Genomic DNA, 17,275 nt, shown 5'->3' with positions numbered 1-17,275 from the left:
AATGTGTAATTAGGCCATGTAAATTTGGGCTTTTGAGCCTAAAATCACCCCCTTGAAAAAAGGATTTTGAATTGGGCCTAGATCGAGCCCAATTTGAATAAAAGAGGCAAATATTTCTCCATCACAAAGGTTGTCCTTACCCAATAAGCCAACACCAATTATCAAGGTGATTAATGGGGTCGTCTCATGTTTTATAAATACTACTCTGTATAACATATTATGTTCTCAATCCTTAATAATAAAGTGGACAATTTATATGGATTTATTAGTGATAAAATTTGCGTATTTTCATTCTTGATCATGTAATGCAATAATTTTGGTGTTTCGTACTTAAATTGCCATAAATAGGCCTAAAGCTTATTCCTAAGCCATTGTTGACAGTCTAGACAAAATTGATCACATTCAAATGACCAAACTTCACTCTTTTTATCATGAGAAAAAAGACTTTATTTCTAAGCCTCATTAGTAACATTCTCAAAGGTCTACCTGAGAAATTTTTAGGAGTTAGGAGTTAGGACTATGCAAAGGGTATACATATCTTCTACTGTTCTGCCTCACAAGAGGTGATGACAAATTACTTATTTCCTTGAATGGATGTCGATTCAACGATCCTAGTCTGCTACTAGTTTTCTGCTCTGTTTTCTTTGCGTCACTGAAATCAATCTCTTTGTTCTCAGCATTTTCATTTGTTTGATTGCTTCCTTTAACACGACACATTAGCATTCGCTTTTCTCTTGCAAGCTGAGCTCCAAGTGATACTGGTGCTATATCTTTACTCGCTTTCACATCATACTCACATCTTTTTTCAACCTTGAATTTTTCAAGCTCCTGCTGCAGTTCTTGTACCTGTTTTTGCAGCTGATTTTCCTTCTTCTCAAGAGAAACTGTCTTCTGTTTCCATTCTTCAACCTAATCATAAGCATTTCAAATTCATCAGCACTAATCTATATCCAAAGAATGCAACAGCATGTCAGCATACATCTAAACTATGCTCTTTTCATCCTACATAACAGGCAATATTAGATTATTAGATCAGACTGTCTTTTTAAGTTATCCTTGTCAAAACTGAAGGACTTTGGAGAAGATGAACATTGGTTAAAAGCCTTACCTCAGAATCTAGTTTGTGGATTTTGTGCTCAGATTCAAGTGCTTGCTCTTCCCAGAAATTGCGAGAAGCCTGCACTTCTTCCATCTCTTCCCTTACTTTCCCTAGCATTTCTTGCATCTGAGACCATTGTTCTGTCTCAGCCTTTACCTGTTCCATAATCCTCCTTACTATAGCTTTACAACGACCTGAGCACATTTTTACCTCCCCTGATTTTGCCTCCTGGAGATCATTTTTTTAGCACAAAACTAGTAAGCTATCCAATGAAACAAGTACACTAAAAGTTTCAGGTAAAAAACACAGGTCTAGTTGATTTATGTAGGAATCTATTCTTAAGAAAATATAGTTTCATTCAGAGTGTTTTTCTTCGAACCAAACACAGCCTCAAAACTCTGATCCACTGAACAAAGATCAGTACTAGTATAGAATAACAAGTAAACAACATATGAGGGAATTCAGAAGCTTATACACAAATTTAAGGTCTGGCTATTGGCGATCACCGAAGAGGAATGAACATACCTGTGAGGATTGTTGAAATGGAAAGGAAGATGATTCGGCTAGGTCATGTCGTTTTGAAGTAGAAGCTGAACTGGGGACAGAATAGTTAGTTGTTGCTGACAACATGTATCCATACTCTTCTTCCATTCTCTTAAGTAATTTTCCCTTTGATAACCCCTCCATTTTTCTTCTCAAAGTCTCCACCTGCAAATCATATATTCACTCCATAATTATCTTCATTGCTCAAAAATTCAAATTTACTATACAACAGTAATGAAAATTTACACTTCATTGGTTCATTCTAGCTAACAATGTAGATCAAACTAAGTTCCATACTATTATTGCAAGGGAATTATGTTATAACATACATATCAACATTGTAGCATGTTCTCTAAATCTACTTAAGCAAGAATCAAAAGTCTTCCTATATAAGCGAAAAATCTTGTACAAGGTAACTAAATTTCAACACAATTCAATAATGTACCAACTTCTAGAGCCCTCTTGTGCAAGGTAGATGATAGCTTAGCACAAAATCTATAAAAAAATCACGATAAAAACAAGCAAAGAATAGCTCTTACATCAGTAAACCTGGTGGACCGACGACAGGAACCATGCCCTTTGATGTTTGCATCCTTTGAAGAATTGATTGGAAGGCTAACAGAAGTTACTTCTGATATCTCCTTCACACAACATTCATCCTGTATTTCACTGTATTTTTCGAGTTGTTTCTGAAGCAAAGACGCTTGCTTATCAAAGTTACAGTTGCAATTATGAATTTCAGGGGTTTTCAACTTTGAGTTCCTTTGTAGCTCTACAAGCTTCTTTGCTAACTCCTCAATCTCCTCCTCTAACGTTGGATTTCCGCTTTCGCCCTCCCGGATTTTCTTCTTTCCCTATCATTGATCAATAATTAATCCAATAATTAAAAATTAATACTCAAATTAGTGAAACTATGAATTAGGCTAAAACAAACAGAATGACAGAAACAGTAGCATTGCAGGAAAAGACAATCAATTTTCAAAAAAAAAAAAAAACATGTCCTTTCAAATACCAAGTGATTAAAAGTACAGTGCATAATAGGACAACTAAACATATTACCAATAATATAAGACAAATGAAATTAATTTCATCTTACAAAGTTTTACTTTCATTGTAATATTGACATAAATTCAAATAAATGTACGGAGTATATTTTTTGTCATATTGGTATTAAAGCAAAATGTTTGTAAGACAAATAAATTTCTGTTTTGTAAGCTAATAATAAGGTAATTATCCTTAATACTGAACTAAAAATGAATCAATTTCAATAAAAAAAAGGAGATTAAGGAACTAACAGAGAGAAGGGTATGAACAGCAGACTTCAAACTCTTTTCCAAAACTACCCTTTCTTTCTCCAACTTCTTAACAGCAATTTCTCTCTCCATCCTCAAGAAATTACACTCTGCCCTCAACATATCAGCTTGAAACCTCCATTTCTCCTCCTCGCTCTCGGGTACATTATCGTATTTACCCCTCTCGCTAGAGTTCAGTAAAACAACCGGAGGAATGGTGTAAGAAAATGACCTTTCTTGGTCAAATAAATTCTCTAGTTTACCCTTTTGTGATCGTCTGAGAAATGACGAGCTTACATCGGAAGTCGATTTAACAGGGACGTTTTTTGTGGGTATTTTCCGGCGAGTAGTCCGCCGTGGAAGGTGGAGGATTCTAGGTGTTTGCGGTGGTTGTGGGTGCCATTTTGGTCGCCTCACCGTGGTCATGTGTTCTCTTTTCCTCTGTTTTTGTTTTGTTTGATTTTATTTTGAGGCTTTTGTTGTGTTGTGTTTAGTGCCCCGTTTTTGTAGTGTGGGTGAAAATTGAGGAGAGAGAAAAATTTGAAAAGAAGGGATATAACGGTACGGGAAAGTGGGGTCCACTTTACGAATGATGGGCCATAACGAACATATGAAAGGGGAGGGTTAGCGAATGTACAAGCTGCAGTGCATGCAGTATTAGAGTAATAGCTGAGAGAGTTTTAACGAACCATATACTACGTATGACTACGAGTTGAGCCTCGAGCTAGTTCAAATCTAGAATCATACTTCGTAATTTATTGATGGTCGGATTTATGGGTACTGTAGTTATAAATTAATTGACATGAACTTTGAATTATAATCTATTGTCAAAATGTCAAGTTACTTCAAATCAAGAATCATACTTTGTAATTTATTGGTGGTTTTGCGGGCATTTTAGTTGTAAATTCATTGACATGAACTTTGAATTTTAATTTTGTGTCGAGTTAGTTTATGTAGGTAGAGTTTAAAATTTTTAAAATATATTTAGATACTGTAAGGTTCGTAACATTTTATATTAATTCAATTTGATATCTTTTGTTTTTATTTTTATTTTATTTTTATTATTATGATTTATAAGCTTGAATTATATAATTATATTGATCTTGTATAGTGGTGTACTTATTAAGTTATAATTGAGTATTGACCCTAGGTAAAGATATTGGCTATATGCCAATAAGCAAATTATGATAGTGTGATTTTGAACCACTTGCATGAATTATAATGGACAAGTAGACTATTACAAAATCACAATAGATTTGATATGTCTTGAATAGTTAGGGATGTAACATGATTTTTTTTCAAACTTTATTTTAACGAGTTACTCAAATTTTATGATTAAATATTATGTAGATTAATTCATACATTTTCGTCAAAAAAGAAATATTAAAAAAAAATCCATGCATTACTTGTATATCTTATATACATTCAAATCTCTATTATCTATGCAATTCTTAGTATTGTGTTATAAAAATCAAACATATGACTGACCTAGCTGGCTAATATTATTACATCCTTGATTAGGAAAACAAATTCTCGTAATAATCACCCATTAGAAATTAATATATCAAGCTAGTACTTATTTTAGTACTAATGATCAATATAATTACTAGACATTCAATTTGTTTTTTAGTCCACAACTACACATTTTCCCCTCAAAATTTCAAAAAATAACGCAAAAAATGAGTGAGAGGCGTGCAGCCTCGATTCCACGAAAGAACAGAGATTTGAAATGCAAGCAATGCAATAAATGGATTCCCTTCAATTTTATTTTATTTTTTATTTTATTTTTTTGTAATAATAAAAATAATTGAATTTATAATAATTAGAAGAAGAGTACCTAGATCTTTGTTCTTCCTAGATTTTGGTGTTCGATGATGCTTTTTTGTAAGACCCTGCCCCAACACACCCCTACCCAATTTTGGGTAACTTTAGTTCTATGCTCTGTCTACTTCTTTACTTTGGAGTTTGGAAGTCAATACTATATTAAGCAACTTTAAGTATTGATAGTTGACACTAATTGATTTATAATAATGGGGTGAGTTTAAAGTTATGTTTGAAAAAATGATTTGATATTAAGGTATTAACCTTACAATTAGTAGAATGAAAGTAAATACTCGTATTTAATACGAGTAGCATTTAACAATGTGTGTTTGTTGTAGGCAAGTCTCATCAAAACCTTTTACATACATTAAAATTATTACTATAGCTAGCCTTGCTACGACGACACAAAATGTGTGTTGTAATGCTTATGGATAAGGGGCTTTGAGGGACATATGCAAACAATTCAATTCTACTCGAAGATTTTCAATCATAAAATTTTGTGTTGAGATAATTTAAAGTAATTACATATATTAGTGATAATGTCTAATTTGACGTTTGATAAATAATTATTGTAATTAAGTATGAGGCTTTGAAGCATACTTGTATTATCTTTCATTTTATATTATTTGGTTTATTACTTTTCAGAAAAATTCTAAATTTATGTTGGTTTTTACTAAAAAATTTGTATGGACACAAGAATAAGAAATAAATACTATTCACATGTTTACTTTATGATTTATGATTTCCATCTATGACTTGTGATGGACTCAAATGTCATGGTAAGTTAAGGCAAAGTCATACAAGTAGTCAAGCAGTATCACATATTTTATCAAGATAGTTAATCCTTTTATATGTATACTTCCACACTTTCACACAAGATTGATTGTCGCATTGAACTTTTTTCTGCGATTAATACTCGTATATCTTATACAGTTAACATTTTAAATTATGCTCCGTATGATAATTTAGTATTTTGCCGGTGCATTGAAAGATTTAATCCTTGTAGCTTAGATACGTATATCTAAGCTCATGGTTGACAAGGTGGTGCTCTAAATCTGTCCTCTATCTTTCAGTGATTTTTTCTACAACATTGATTACAAATTAGAGCTAATTAATACATTAATTGAGACTTCATAATCAAAATGTACGTGCCGTAGAAGCACATTCTAACTATTATAATTATTATGTCACACATTTAATTTGACATATAGTAATACACAATTATATTAGTGGTATTTAAATTAATTATTTGCAGACCACATGCATTTTTATAATCTGGCAAATACAACTACTAATCATTCCCCAATCCTCTTACTTTCTCTCTCTTTAAATATGAATGGGGTGAGGAATCTCTTTAAATATTGGTCAATCACGTCCAATTTGTGATGCTATTTCCATTTTTTGAGGCTGCAACAAAATCACATAACACTTGGGGTGCAACATTTTAATGCTATAAATGAATATATTATGTATTCACTGCATACAACAAGACATAAATTTTATTAATTGTAGGGTAAAGTACCACATGATGAAAAATAGCTAGCTTGCTAGCTAACTAACTATGCATGGTTTGTAGAGTAATACATGTTTGAATTTCTTGGCCCACGTACGCGTGTAATCATTCGTATTAATCGAATTAATATACTCTGTATGGTATCACCGTATATATCCTTATAAAACTGAACTACATATGATACATTCGCATTCTTACTTAAGAAAAGTCATATTATCTAGACGGATGCAGAATTAATTTTGTAAAATTTTCATATAGCTTAGTGGTAATATAATAAGCTGTTATAAACAATTTCAATGTTAATACTCGAATATGTGTACATACAGTGGCGGACCTACATAGTCACAAGGGGCAGCACTTGCTACCCCTGAAGGAAGAAAAAAAAAAAAAAAAGAAAAAAAAAGGTAATCCAAAGAGACCTGTTTTTTGAAATAACTGGTCTCTTTGATGACGCCATAGCAAACTAATACTAACCTGCGCTGCTCCTCTTTTAAAGACCTGTTATGTACTTATGTATAAAAACAGGTTTCTTAGGTTATTTTTTTTAAACATTTTCTTTTGACTATTTTTTATACTTTTTCTTCTACTTATATAGTTGTATGTTTTGATGTGTGCATGTGCATTATTAATTTGTATTCATCTATTTTTCTCCTAAAGTCTCTCATTTAAGTAGAATCTATGATTTTTAAATAATAATACTTGTAAATATAAATTTATATTCAAACTTTAACCATTTTCTAAATATCGTACATGATACGAGTACCAATTAAATATAAAGATAAAAATAGAAAAATGAGTAATGATATCTTTTTATTTAATACTATTTACATTAGAAGAAATTTTTCTCATTTTAATTGCACTTTTCAATGCACATGTTTGATAAGTCGTAATATATTTATTCTCATTCAGTTTAATTTTATATCAGTAATAATATCTTTATATTTATAATATACCCGTACAAATTACCATATACTTCGTAGTTTTTAACCTTATGAGTAGTAAATACGGAGTACAAACAAAAGTAATAATTTATAGAATATATAACTCTTTCCCCCCCCCCCGACCTTATAGATTAGAAATCCTGGATCCGCCACTGTGTACATATATAACTAATTTTACTTAATAGAATATACTATGGCTCTATGAGTTAGTCGACGTTAATATTCACATTACAAGCGTATACATAATACATCTGATACTATATACGAGTAATAATTTAGGAGTATATCATAAATGAAAATTTCAAAAAGAATTATGGTCCATACTAAGATAGATAAGTAGTTTAATTTATGAGTTATGAATAGGCTGGGGATAAATCGTACCATACACTGTATTTCATTAATGTGCCGTGGTCCATGCTATCATGCTATGCTTGGTGATTTGGTAACAAACGAAGCAATGGACTTCTACTGCATGTCCGCACCGCGCACATGCATGGATCAATCGTGATCGATAATACCTTTCTTCTTTCTTTTGAAATTCAAATTGATAGATGTACTTCTTCCAAAATCAACTTAAATTATTAATTCAGTAGAATTTTTTCAATATTATTAAACTAAAAAGGATTTTGTAAGATTATAATTTAATATCTCTTATAAAAGTAGTGTACTAGTGTAATTGTTAGCTTAAAAAAACATGTACTAACCAACTTATTGGCAAGTTCATATGCCTTAGCTAACTCATACATGCATGAGCCATATACCCGACTATATATGTACTAATAATCCACATAATATCAACCCAAATTTGCTCTTTCCATCTTATTCGAAAAATAGCTAATAAGGCGAATTTAATAAGATATCACATGATAATTTATGTCTTTCCTTATGTACTACTCTCTTTGTTTTTAAATACTTGCTCTATTTCTATCTTTTGCACTATTCATTTATCCTACTTTGACTAATGTTTGTGATTTATACATAAGAAAAAATATAGTCGTGTGGGTACCTGTTGGAATCATCTCAATGAATAGATTATTAATTTTCAATTGTTAGAAGTTATACCTATTGATAATTAAATATATCAATAATCAAAAATTAGCATCGGCATGCGTGTCCAATAGAAATGGAGCAAGTATTTAAAAACGAAGGGAGTAGTATACAATCGATAAGTCGATAACGTTTATGTTCAATAAAATCAAACCAGATGAGAAAGAACTCAGACCAATCCAACCTTCAGAAAATTCAAACCCAAATACCATATTTCTTTGTAGCGAAAAGAACAATGCATAAAAGAGTAAAAGGTACAGTGATTTGAGATACATCGTATACTGTATTTAACTATACTCCGTATTTAATCTTAGCTACTTATAAACTCCGTAGTACAAATACGAATTGAAGTATCATTAACGCTATACTCCGTGGAATGCAAGAGTTTTCAAAATAACTAGCTAGCTACGGTCGCAGTCAACGATGGGCCACTTAGCATACAAACATAAAAACTTATTCCATAGTACAACTAATCAAGATCTATAGTGGTAAATGCTATACCAATAATAGGCACAACATAATGGCATAATGTTAAGTTGCTAGCAACAAAAATGTCCTAGCTACTTATTAGCTAGCTACACTACTTACCAAGTGAAAGCAGACGACTCAAGTTCTAGCACAACAACCAGTTAAAAGGACAATATTAGGTTAGGTTAATTTCTTTACACCCCAATCATCATCATTTTAAAGAATTTACCGTTTTTTGGGTCCCACTCACTTGCTAGGTAGGTGAATTTCATGTACTACAATTTCCCATGACCTTTTTTTAATGCTCCTAAAATTTTGGTAATTTTAAATCTATTTTTACTTTATTTCCTTAATTTATAATTTAATTTGGCAATAAAATAGTAAAAATAAAATAAATCAAAAATTGTTTTTAAGGGGAAAACTTTGTAAATATTACTCCCTCCATCCCTAAATTACATTCCTCTTTCTAACATTTATTCCTCACATAATAAAGAGAAAGAGGAATGTAATTTAGGGACGGAAGGAGTATTAAGTCAATAAGTCAAGGTACAAAACAAAAATTAAAGTACTCATCAAATTGATTTTTTTTAATAATGGAAGGATAAAATATGGTAGTGACTTATATGATGGGAGCTATTGCTTGACCTTAGGTATGTAGATTATGATTATGATTCCACCTAATCTAAAGAAATGATTTGGCCGTATGTGATTGTACGTACTTAGCTTAATGCAACACACGTGGAGGTTTTTTAAATGTCAAATTGAAGGTTTAAAATGGATTAATTAAAATGGAGACATTATATACTTTTTTATTAGCCATTAGGTATTTTATATTGGACTATATCATATCAAGGTTATTTTTGTTATTTAAGTGGTGCTATAAAGTATATTCATATTTGAATACTTTTCATTCGGAAAAATATTATTATTTTGATGATAGTTTAGATTTATGAGAAAATTATTAGCCTTAGTTTATATTGTGTATATATTTCTACCGAGAGAATGTCATTTGACTAGCAAACTACTTGTACATCTACTACGTAGATTTCTTTTCAAATAAAAAGCACAGTTAACAACATTATATTATTAAAGTTCAAATTAAAATTTTGATTTATAGTTTGTCTAAGAAAACAACAAAATACAAGTTGCCTTACGGAAATACTACATAGAAGTATACAACTATACAAATGACTCCATATTTAACACTTAAACCAACCAGTGTTACTAGTCTTACTACTTACTACTACTATTACCATTAGTCCATGACTATTAAGGACTACAAACTACCAAGTGACATATAACTATACGAACTACTCATTAAGTCATTAGTTCGTTTGTGCAACATACTACAAAATTGAATTGAAAAACACATTTTTTTTGTGTTAGCAATATCAATTTACCAACATATAACAGTATCTTGAAAATACATTCCAAATAATAGATTATACACTTTAAAAGTGAGGAGAAGAACAAGGAATCTCCGCCCCAAAGTGCGCCTAACAATGACCACTATGACTCTATAAGATATGAGGGGCCGTTTCGTTGGGGGTATTCAGGAAAGGGAATTGGAATCAATCACCCCGATTCCCTTTGTTGTTGTTTGTTAAGCACTTTCTTTCATTTCCTTTACCCCCTTCATTCCCCCCAAATCCCTCTAACTCCATTCCCCACCCCCCCTAGGTATTTCCATTCCATTCCCTACCCACCTTCACACCACCACATCACCACCTTCACACCTACCAACACCACCGGAAACCAGCCCACCTTACCACCGCCGACACTACCCCGACCACCGCCCCCCTCCCCCCGACCACCGCTGTCCCTCCCCCGACCCTCGCCGCCTTCCCCTACCCCGCAAAATATCCCACAACCCCCGCAAAACCCCTCCCTATCCCCGTAAAACCGCCGCCCAGCCCTCCCACCACCATCGCCGACCCTTCCCCGAGCCTCGCCACCTGTCCCCTTCCCCGCAAAAGCATTCCTCCGCCACTTCCTAAACCCCTCGTCGATCTAGGTTTTTTTCGATTAGGGTTTTTTCGGGGCCATGGAAGGTTTTGCGAGGGGCGGGGATGGCAGGAGAAGGGAGGCGAAGGGTGAGGGAGGTGCGGCGACTGGTTTGGTGGTGGTTCGGTGGTTAGAATGTTAGAGAATGAATGTTACTGGTGGTTGTGTGGTGGTGGGATAGGTGGGTCTCATTCTCTTTGTTTTTAAAACAAACAACACCCCAAATTTTAGGTATTTTCATTCCATTCCGATTACCCCGTGCGAACCAAACGGCTACTGAAATTATGAACTATGAAGTAAATTCATGAGTTTGATGTTACGCTCCAACTAGACTATAAAGCCCAAAATGAAGTTTAGCTAATTCCTTGGGCTAAGGCCCAGGCCCATACTACTGATCAAATTGTGAACCGACACCGTCTAGTGCCGAACGTTAAAATCGTCCAAAATTTCCATTAATTTCTGCCACAACCAATCAACCACATACTAAAAATTCACAATCAAATTCCAGAAAATCAATTTCTTAAATTATTTTTTCGATTAATGGAGCGAAATTTATCAATGCATTGCAAAGATTTAGGTATTTGATTCATCTCAATCTCCATTTTCTGTATTTTTCTTCAAAAAAATTATTATTTAATGTGCAATTTATTTCTATTTCAGGTGAATTCTACTACGAAGAATCTGAAGTTAAGCATGTGAATTCATTGTTTACAAACAGGTAAATTAAGATGAATATATAGCTATATACTATGATTTCGTTGTTTAATTTTTGTTTAAGTTACAATATTATGAAGCATGTATTATAAGTATGATAACTGTTAATTATTATTAGATTGATCCATATTTTAAACTAGTTTTAATGATATACAGGTAAATAAGATGAATATATAGTTATATACTATGATTTCGTTTGTTTAATTTTTGTTAAAGTTACAATATTATGAAGTATGTATTATAATTATGGTAATTATTAATTATTATCAGATTGATCCATATTTTAAACTAGTTTTAATAATATACAAGTAAATCAAGATGAACATATAGTTATATGCTATGATTTCGTTGTTTAATTTTTGTTAAAGATACAGTATTATGAAGCATGAATTATATTTATGATAATTATTAACAGGTTGACCCATATTTTCTAAATGAGATGATGTTAGTTGTTTTCCAAATCTAATTTACCTTCCTTTATGTAAATTTCTTTTTGCCAACACTCAAAATTACCACCTTTGGTTGTTGCCGCCGCTGCCACCGTTGCTATCTTATTCTTTGGTATTGTAATTTGAGTTCATTCAAGTAATTAGCATTCGAAATTGTATTTTCCGAAAGTCACAAATTTTTTTTTTTATGGCAATAATCATTGTTATATAGTGGTAGTAAGCCGTGTAGATGTTTCTTTATTACTTTCTGCGTACTTTGAGCTTCATTGTTTGATTTTTATATTAATCCAAGAAAAAAAAAGCCAAAAACAAAACAAAAATCCGTTTTAATTTTTGGTTTTTGATTCCAGCTTAATCCTCAATTTCTTATTTCTTCCTTTTTAAACCTCCTCATTATTAATGCGCACTTAGTTTCTTTTTCAGGTGAACTCTACAACGAGGATCAGAAATTAAGCTACCTGATTAAAATGTGAATCAACTGTTTCTAATTACAGGTAAATTATGATGAATATATAGATATATATTGTGATTGTGTTGTTTATTTTATTAAAGCTTCAGTATAATGAAGAATGTATTATAATTATAACCCAAGTTATTAGATTGACTCATATATTGCTTTGGCATGATGTTATTTGTTTTATAATGTGTTGATATCAGTAACTATAACTGAGTCATATAATTGGAATGTCGATTTGTGATTATTTTTCCATGGGATTCATACTGGTCTATGTTTAGTGATTTGAACTCGTGTGTGTTTGTGTGCGCTCACATATGGTGATATGGTATCTTTGGTGTGCAATGTGTATCTATGCTTTTAGCTTTATGCTTTTGACTAAGCTTTCAGGTTACAGTCGTTGAATTGGATTTCTGTTCTGAGTATTTTGCAGAAACTTTTTTGTAGAATGGGAAAATACTGGCCTGTGAGGAAGTGGTGGGAGGTAGGCAGGGTGGTCATGATTGTTCTCAAACTACCCTTGTTTTTCTTTTTATTGATGGAATAGTGATACTTACATGTTATTTGATTGTTAGTTCATTTTGGTTGTAAAGTTGTAAAATATTTTCATTGGTCACACCGGAATCTAAGTTGCCAATGCCACTTACCTAGTTACCTGTTCATCTCCCTGAAGATTAATTATACTAAACTTAATCTTTCCTACGCAAACTTTATGTTCGTAAATTTGTCTGTTACTGAAGAGCTGATCATGGGAGGGATGTTAGTGTGTGTGTGTGTTTTTTTTTTCTTTGGTGCATTCTGTTGTGCATGTAAATTGTAAATGTCAGGAATAGATTGTAAGGATGGAGTTCTGTTTCCAGCTTTTTCTTGCTTGCACTGCTAGGCATCAGTTGTCAACTTCTTACATGAGAAGTGCCCATTTGTTATTTTTTTCTTCCTGCTCTTGTATCAATTAGAGGAGGTTACCAACACTTTCTTGAATTTACGGTGTTATTTTTCAGCTTATAAGTTCGTTTTCCCTTTGATAATGACAATTAAAAACTATATTTAGCTGGTCCTTGTTTGTATTTTTGGTTTTCTTATGTGGAAAAAGGGTCTGGTAAAACATATTACATATTAAGAATGCCTTTTGCAACTTCATGAGGTTCAGGGATAATTAATTTCTTTCATGTATATTCTACAGCCAGAGCAGTTTCCACTTTGCACTTACAAGAATTTCCCTCTATTTTGCCACTGGTGAAAGAATATTCTTGGAAGATTACTAGGGTCTAGGGGAACATATAGAGTAATATATCTTTATAAAAGGTAACTTAGGGTGAGGATCTGTGAAGGGGATGAATGTTTTCTGACTCCTGAGACTGCATATGGTTTACTGAAACTTCTAGAATAGAATTAAAATTATAATTGTAGTATAATACAGTATGGTGCATGGTACCACAAATCTTAGTGGTCATGAGTATTATCTTATGTGATTTTTGTACAATGGATCAACATGGTTTACTCATGACTATGTGTACAAATATTACTCATATTGCATATATCTAATCAAGGGATTGTATTTGTGGGATATATCCTTGTGGATTTCAAATATCCAAAATTTGTTTCTTTGGAAATTGGGATACATAACCAAATTATTGTTATCTATTATGCTTACACCTCCTTATACCACTATCAAACTAGTGATTCTGTATTCCAATTGTGATACGATGATTGAATTATTACAATCAAGGCTGAGGTAATCAGAAAAGATCTGGCAAGTTGACCATATGATTTGGGATTTTATTTTACTTAATATCTTTAATGTAGGTTGCATTTGCACCTAAACACATATGGAAAGGTCTCCATTCAGGATAGCAGCATCTGTTAAGACACTGTATTTGGTTATTTGGTGCTGTGTCATCAATATTATCCAGCACCTAGAGTCATTTTGAAAACATTAATTTTATTTTATTTTTTTATTTTATTTTTTTTATATATATATTAAAAAGAAGGGTCCAGTCCTGTAGCATAACCTCATCTATCAATCCTAAAGAATTTCTTTTCCAAATCTAATTAACTCTAAAAAGCCTTTTGTTTTCTTCTGCACAAAAACCCTTGGCTCTTTTCATGGCCCCTATACCTCAGAGACGTGCTCGTAGCAAACGTAGACATATTGACAGAGCATTTTTTCGTCTCAAGCTGCAGGGGAAAGAATTCAACCTCCCAAACACCTCCTCTCCATCATTGTCGAAAGAATTTGTTGTCTATCCTGATGTTTCTAACCAGATGAAACAGGAGACATACCCTAATACTATACTTGATGATTCCTGTGTATTTGAAGTCATGATCAAGCCATCAATTCCACTTGTGAAATCAGTGGAAGCATTTTTTTTTTGGGGAAGATAGATAACCCTTTTGGTCGTTCTCCTGTCGAACCAAATGATGATGCTCCTTTGAACGATCAGGAAAGTCATGGCCTTCCGCCTGTCAGAATTGAGAATGAAGAATGTTTTCAATTTTCTGCCGATTCCTCCAAAAACCAGACTGCTCAAAGTGATGCCAATGCATCCACTCCAGATTCACAATTCTCATCTACCAACCCTCAGCCATCCTTAGTGAATGATCGATTACCAGTGCCAGGTGGACAGGTATTGAACAATTGACGACTGTCAGCAAAGTAATCGATGTAATGGAGAGGTCTTCTTGTTCGTTATGATGTAATGCTCTGTTCTCTAGCATACTAGAGAAACCTTAGGAATCGAGTCTAGGTTTTTCTGTTTTATTAAGCCATATATAATAGAGATCCACATTGTAGTACATCCTATTATATCCACATAGAAGTGCATCCTAGTTTAAGGAATGCTTATGATCAGTAAATTTAAATAGTATTATTGTCAATCTTGCTCTAGTGTAGAGTCTTTCAACTATAGACTGGTTTTTCTATTGAATAAGGGAGAAGTTTTATTTTTAATTTTTTTTTTTTTTTTTTTTTTTTTTTTTTTTTTTTTTTTTTTATAATTTAAATGGTAGCTTTTATTCCAATTGTCCGAATCTTTTATTAGATTTTACTTAATATTTATTTTCTTGTTCCTTTAATGAGAATATGATATTTATGATTGTTCTTCTTAACAATAGAAAAATACGTTCTTGGTGATATTGGAAATTTCAGCTGTACCTTTGGTCAAATTGCATGAATCTCTTGTCAAGTGCACCCAAAAGATTTATCGTCTTGTTCCATCCCCGACACCATTGTTTGTGTTAAATTGTTTATGTTTTCGACTCACCATTGATGCATTGATTTCTCTTTTTATTGCATAGTGATAATTGAAGCTTTTTATCCATCTAGGTTACTTTGTTTATTAAAGTGAACGTGGTTTTTGAAATTTTAATTCTTTGCTTTCCATGTCATAAGGAATGCAGGAAAAATGTTCTTAAAAAAAAAGGGAATGCAGGAAAAATACTTGTAACACTGGTGGTGTTTTGGAGTAGAATAGAGTGTATCCTCTTTTCCATTTAGGTCTTGTTTCTATTTTCCGTGTTTTAGGTGGTCACAACTGTGGCTTGCTTTACATCTCTTTTAGATAGAGTGAAGAACTGTTTTTATATTTTCATGAGATTTCTTAATTTTATGGTCTTAAAGCTACTGAATGCTTATCAGTACCTTTATGATGCACTTTCTTTTTATTGAGATTCACCTTCTTCCTGCTTATTTGTGCACTAGAAGTGCTGTATGATCAATGTTGATTGTGCAGTTGTGCTTCATAATTTTGTTCTTCGTTTCATTGACTGCATGTCATTATTCAAATCCTAGCAGCCTTATTCACCTTTTCCATGATTGAAGATGGGTTGTCTAGCGAAGTATAGATTGTAAGAGTTAATGGCTATTGTAGCATATGAAAGCTCTTAAGGGGATATATAAATGACCTTAATGAGAAGTTGTTGGTTAAAAATAATATTCATTTACGCATGCTCTTTGTTTTTCTGTTAAGAATGTAAACTCAAATTTCTATGTCAAAGTATATTCTCACTTACCATTATGCTTCAACTAATATGAGGTTCGCCTTCTTTTGGTACTTTTCTGGTTTTTCGGCCCACATATATTTATTTAATGAATTTTACATGGTGAAAGTGCATCCGTGAATCAGTTATTGAGTCTTAGGATGTGAATCGAAAGCATTTAATATTGCTGTTATAGCAAGTAAATAAGGCTCATCAAAGCCCCCTTAAATCCTGTCACTTTTTGGAGATATTGGAGTAATGTTTATTGCTTGTCTTGCTGATGATGATTGTGTTAGAAGGTTAATCCAATTTGTTATGACTGTAATTCTCTAATAAGTGGAAGAAAAACCTATCAAAGTTGTTGTTGTTGTTGTGTGTGTGTGTGTGTTTTAATCTGTTGCTAAGTATTGAGTTAATGGGCAGCTCCCCCCACCCCCACCCCCCACACCCTTCAGATAAAAAAAAAAGATAGTTATATTTTCAAGGTTTATTGTAAGCTACAACTTTTGCTATGGTATTAATAATGTGCATGTATCTTATCTCTGTACTTCTCCACCCCCCCCCCCCCCCCCACAAAAAAAAAAAAAAAAAAGGTGAAGTGGTGGTGGATTATGGCCTCATGGGTACCATTTAGAGTTTGACATCTTTATTGGTATTGTAAGGTGAGCTTCAATCTCTTCACAAGTCAATGTTGGCAGCTTAGGAACTTCACCTTTGCAGAGAGCTATCAGTTAGCTGCTTCATATGAATGCTTACAGGGATTGTGCATTCTAATTGTAGTCGTTTATTGGAGACCATAGGCTTTATTGGATATATCATTATTTGTTCTGTTTTGCTTGTGTAGCAGTTTTTTTTTTTTTTTTTTTTTTTTTTTTTTTTTTTTTTTTTTTTTTTTTTTTTTTTTGGGGGGGGGTGTTTGGGGGTTATTGGAGTTGCTTAAAGATTGTATTAG

The 17,275-nt window shown here is 32.7% G+C and overlaps 1 protein-coding gene across 1 annotated transcript; it reads right to left on the bottom strand.

Moving 5' to 3' along the window:
* Positions 1-39: 39 nt before the first annotated feature.
* LOC110696044 (myosin-11-like) lies at positions 40-4,579 on the bottom strand. The gene is made up of 5 exons (XM_021873310.1): positions 2,938-4,579; positions 2,182-2,496; positions 1,625-1,807; positions 1,109-1,327; positions 40-909 (listed from the first exon to the last, which is right to left on the bottom strand). Exons 1-5 carry the CDS (start codon positions 3,358-3,360, stop codon positions 505-507), a joined length of 1,545 nt encoding a protein of 514 aa, XP_021729002.1. The 5' UTR covers positions 3,361-4,579; the 3' UTR covers positions 40-504.
* Positions 4,580-17,275: the final 12,696 nt, after the last annotated feature.

The sequence above is a fragment of the Chenopodium quinoa genome, unplaced genomic scaffold (genome assembly GCF_001683475.1).
Source record: "Chenopodium quinoa cultivar QQ74 unplaced genomic scaffold, ASM168347v1, whole genome shotgun sequence".
Classification (NCBI taxonomy): Eukaryota; Viridiplantae; Streptophyta; class Magnoliopsida; order Caryophyllales; family Amaranthaceae; genus Chenopodium; species Chenopodium quinoa.
This window is presented reverse-complemented; position numbering and strand designations above follow the sequence as displayed.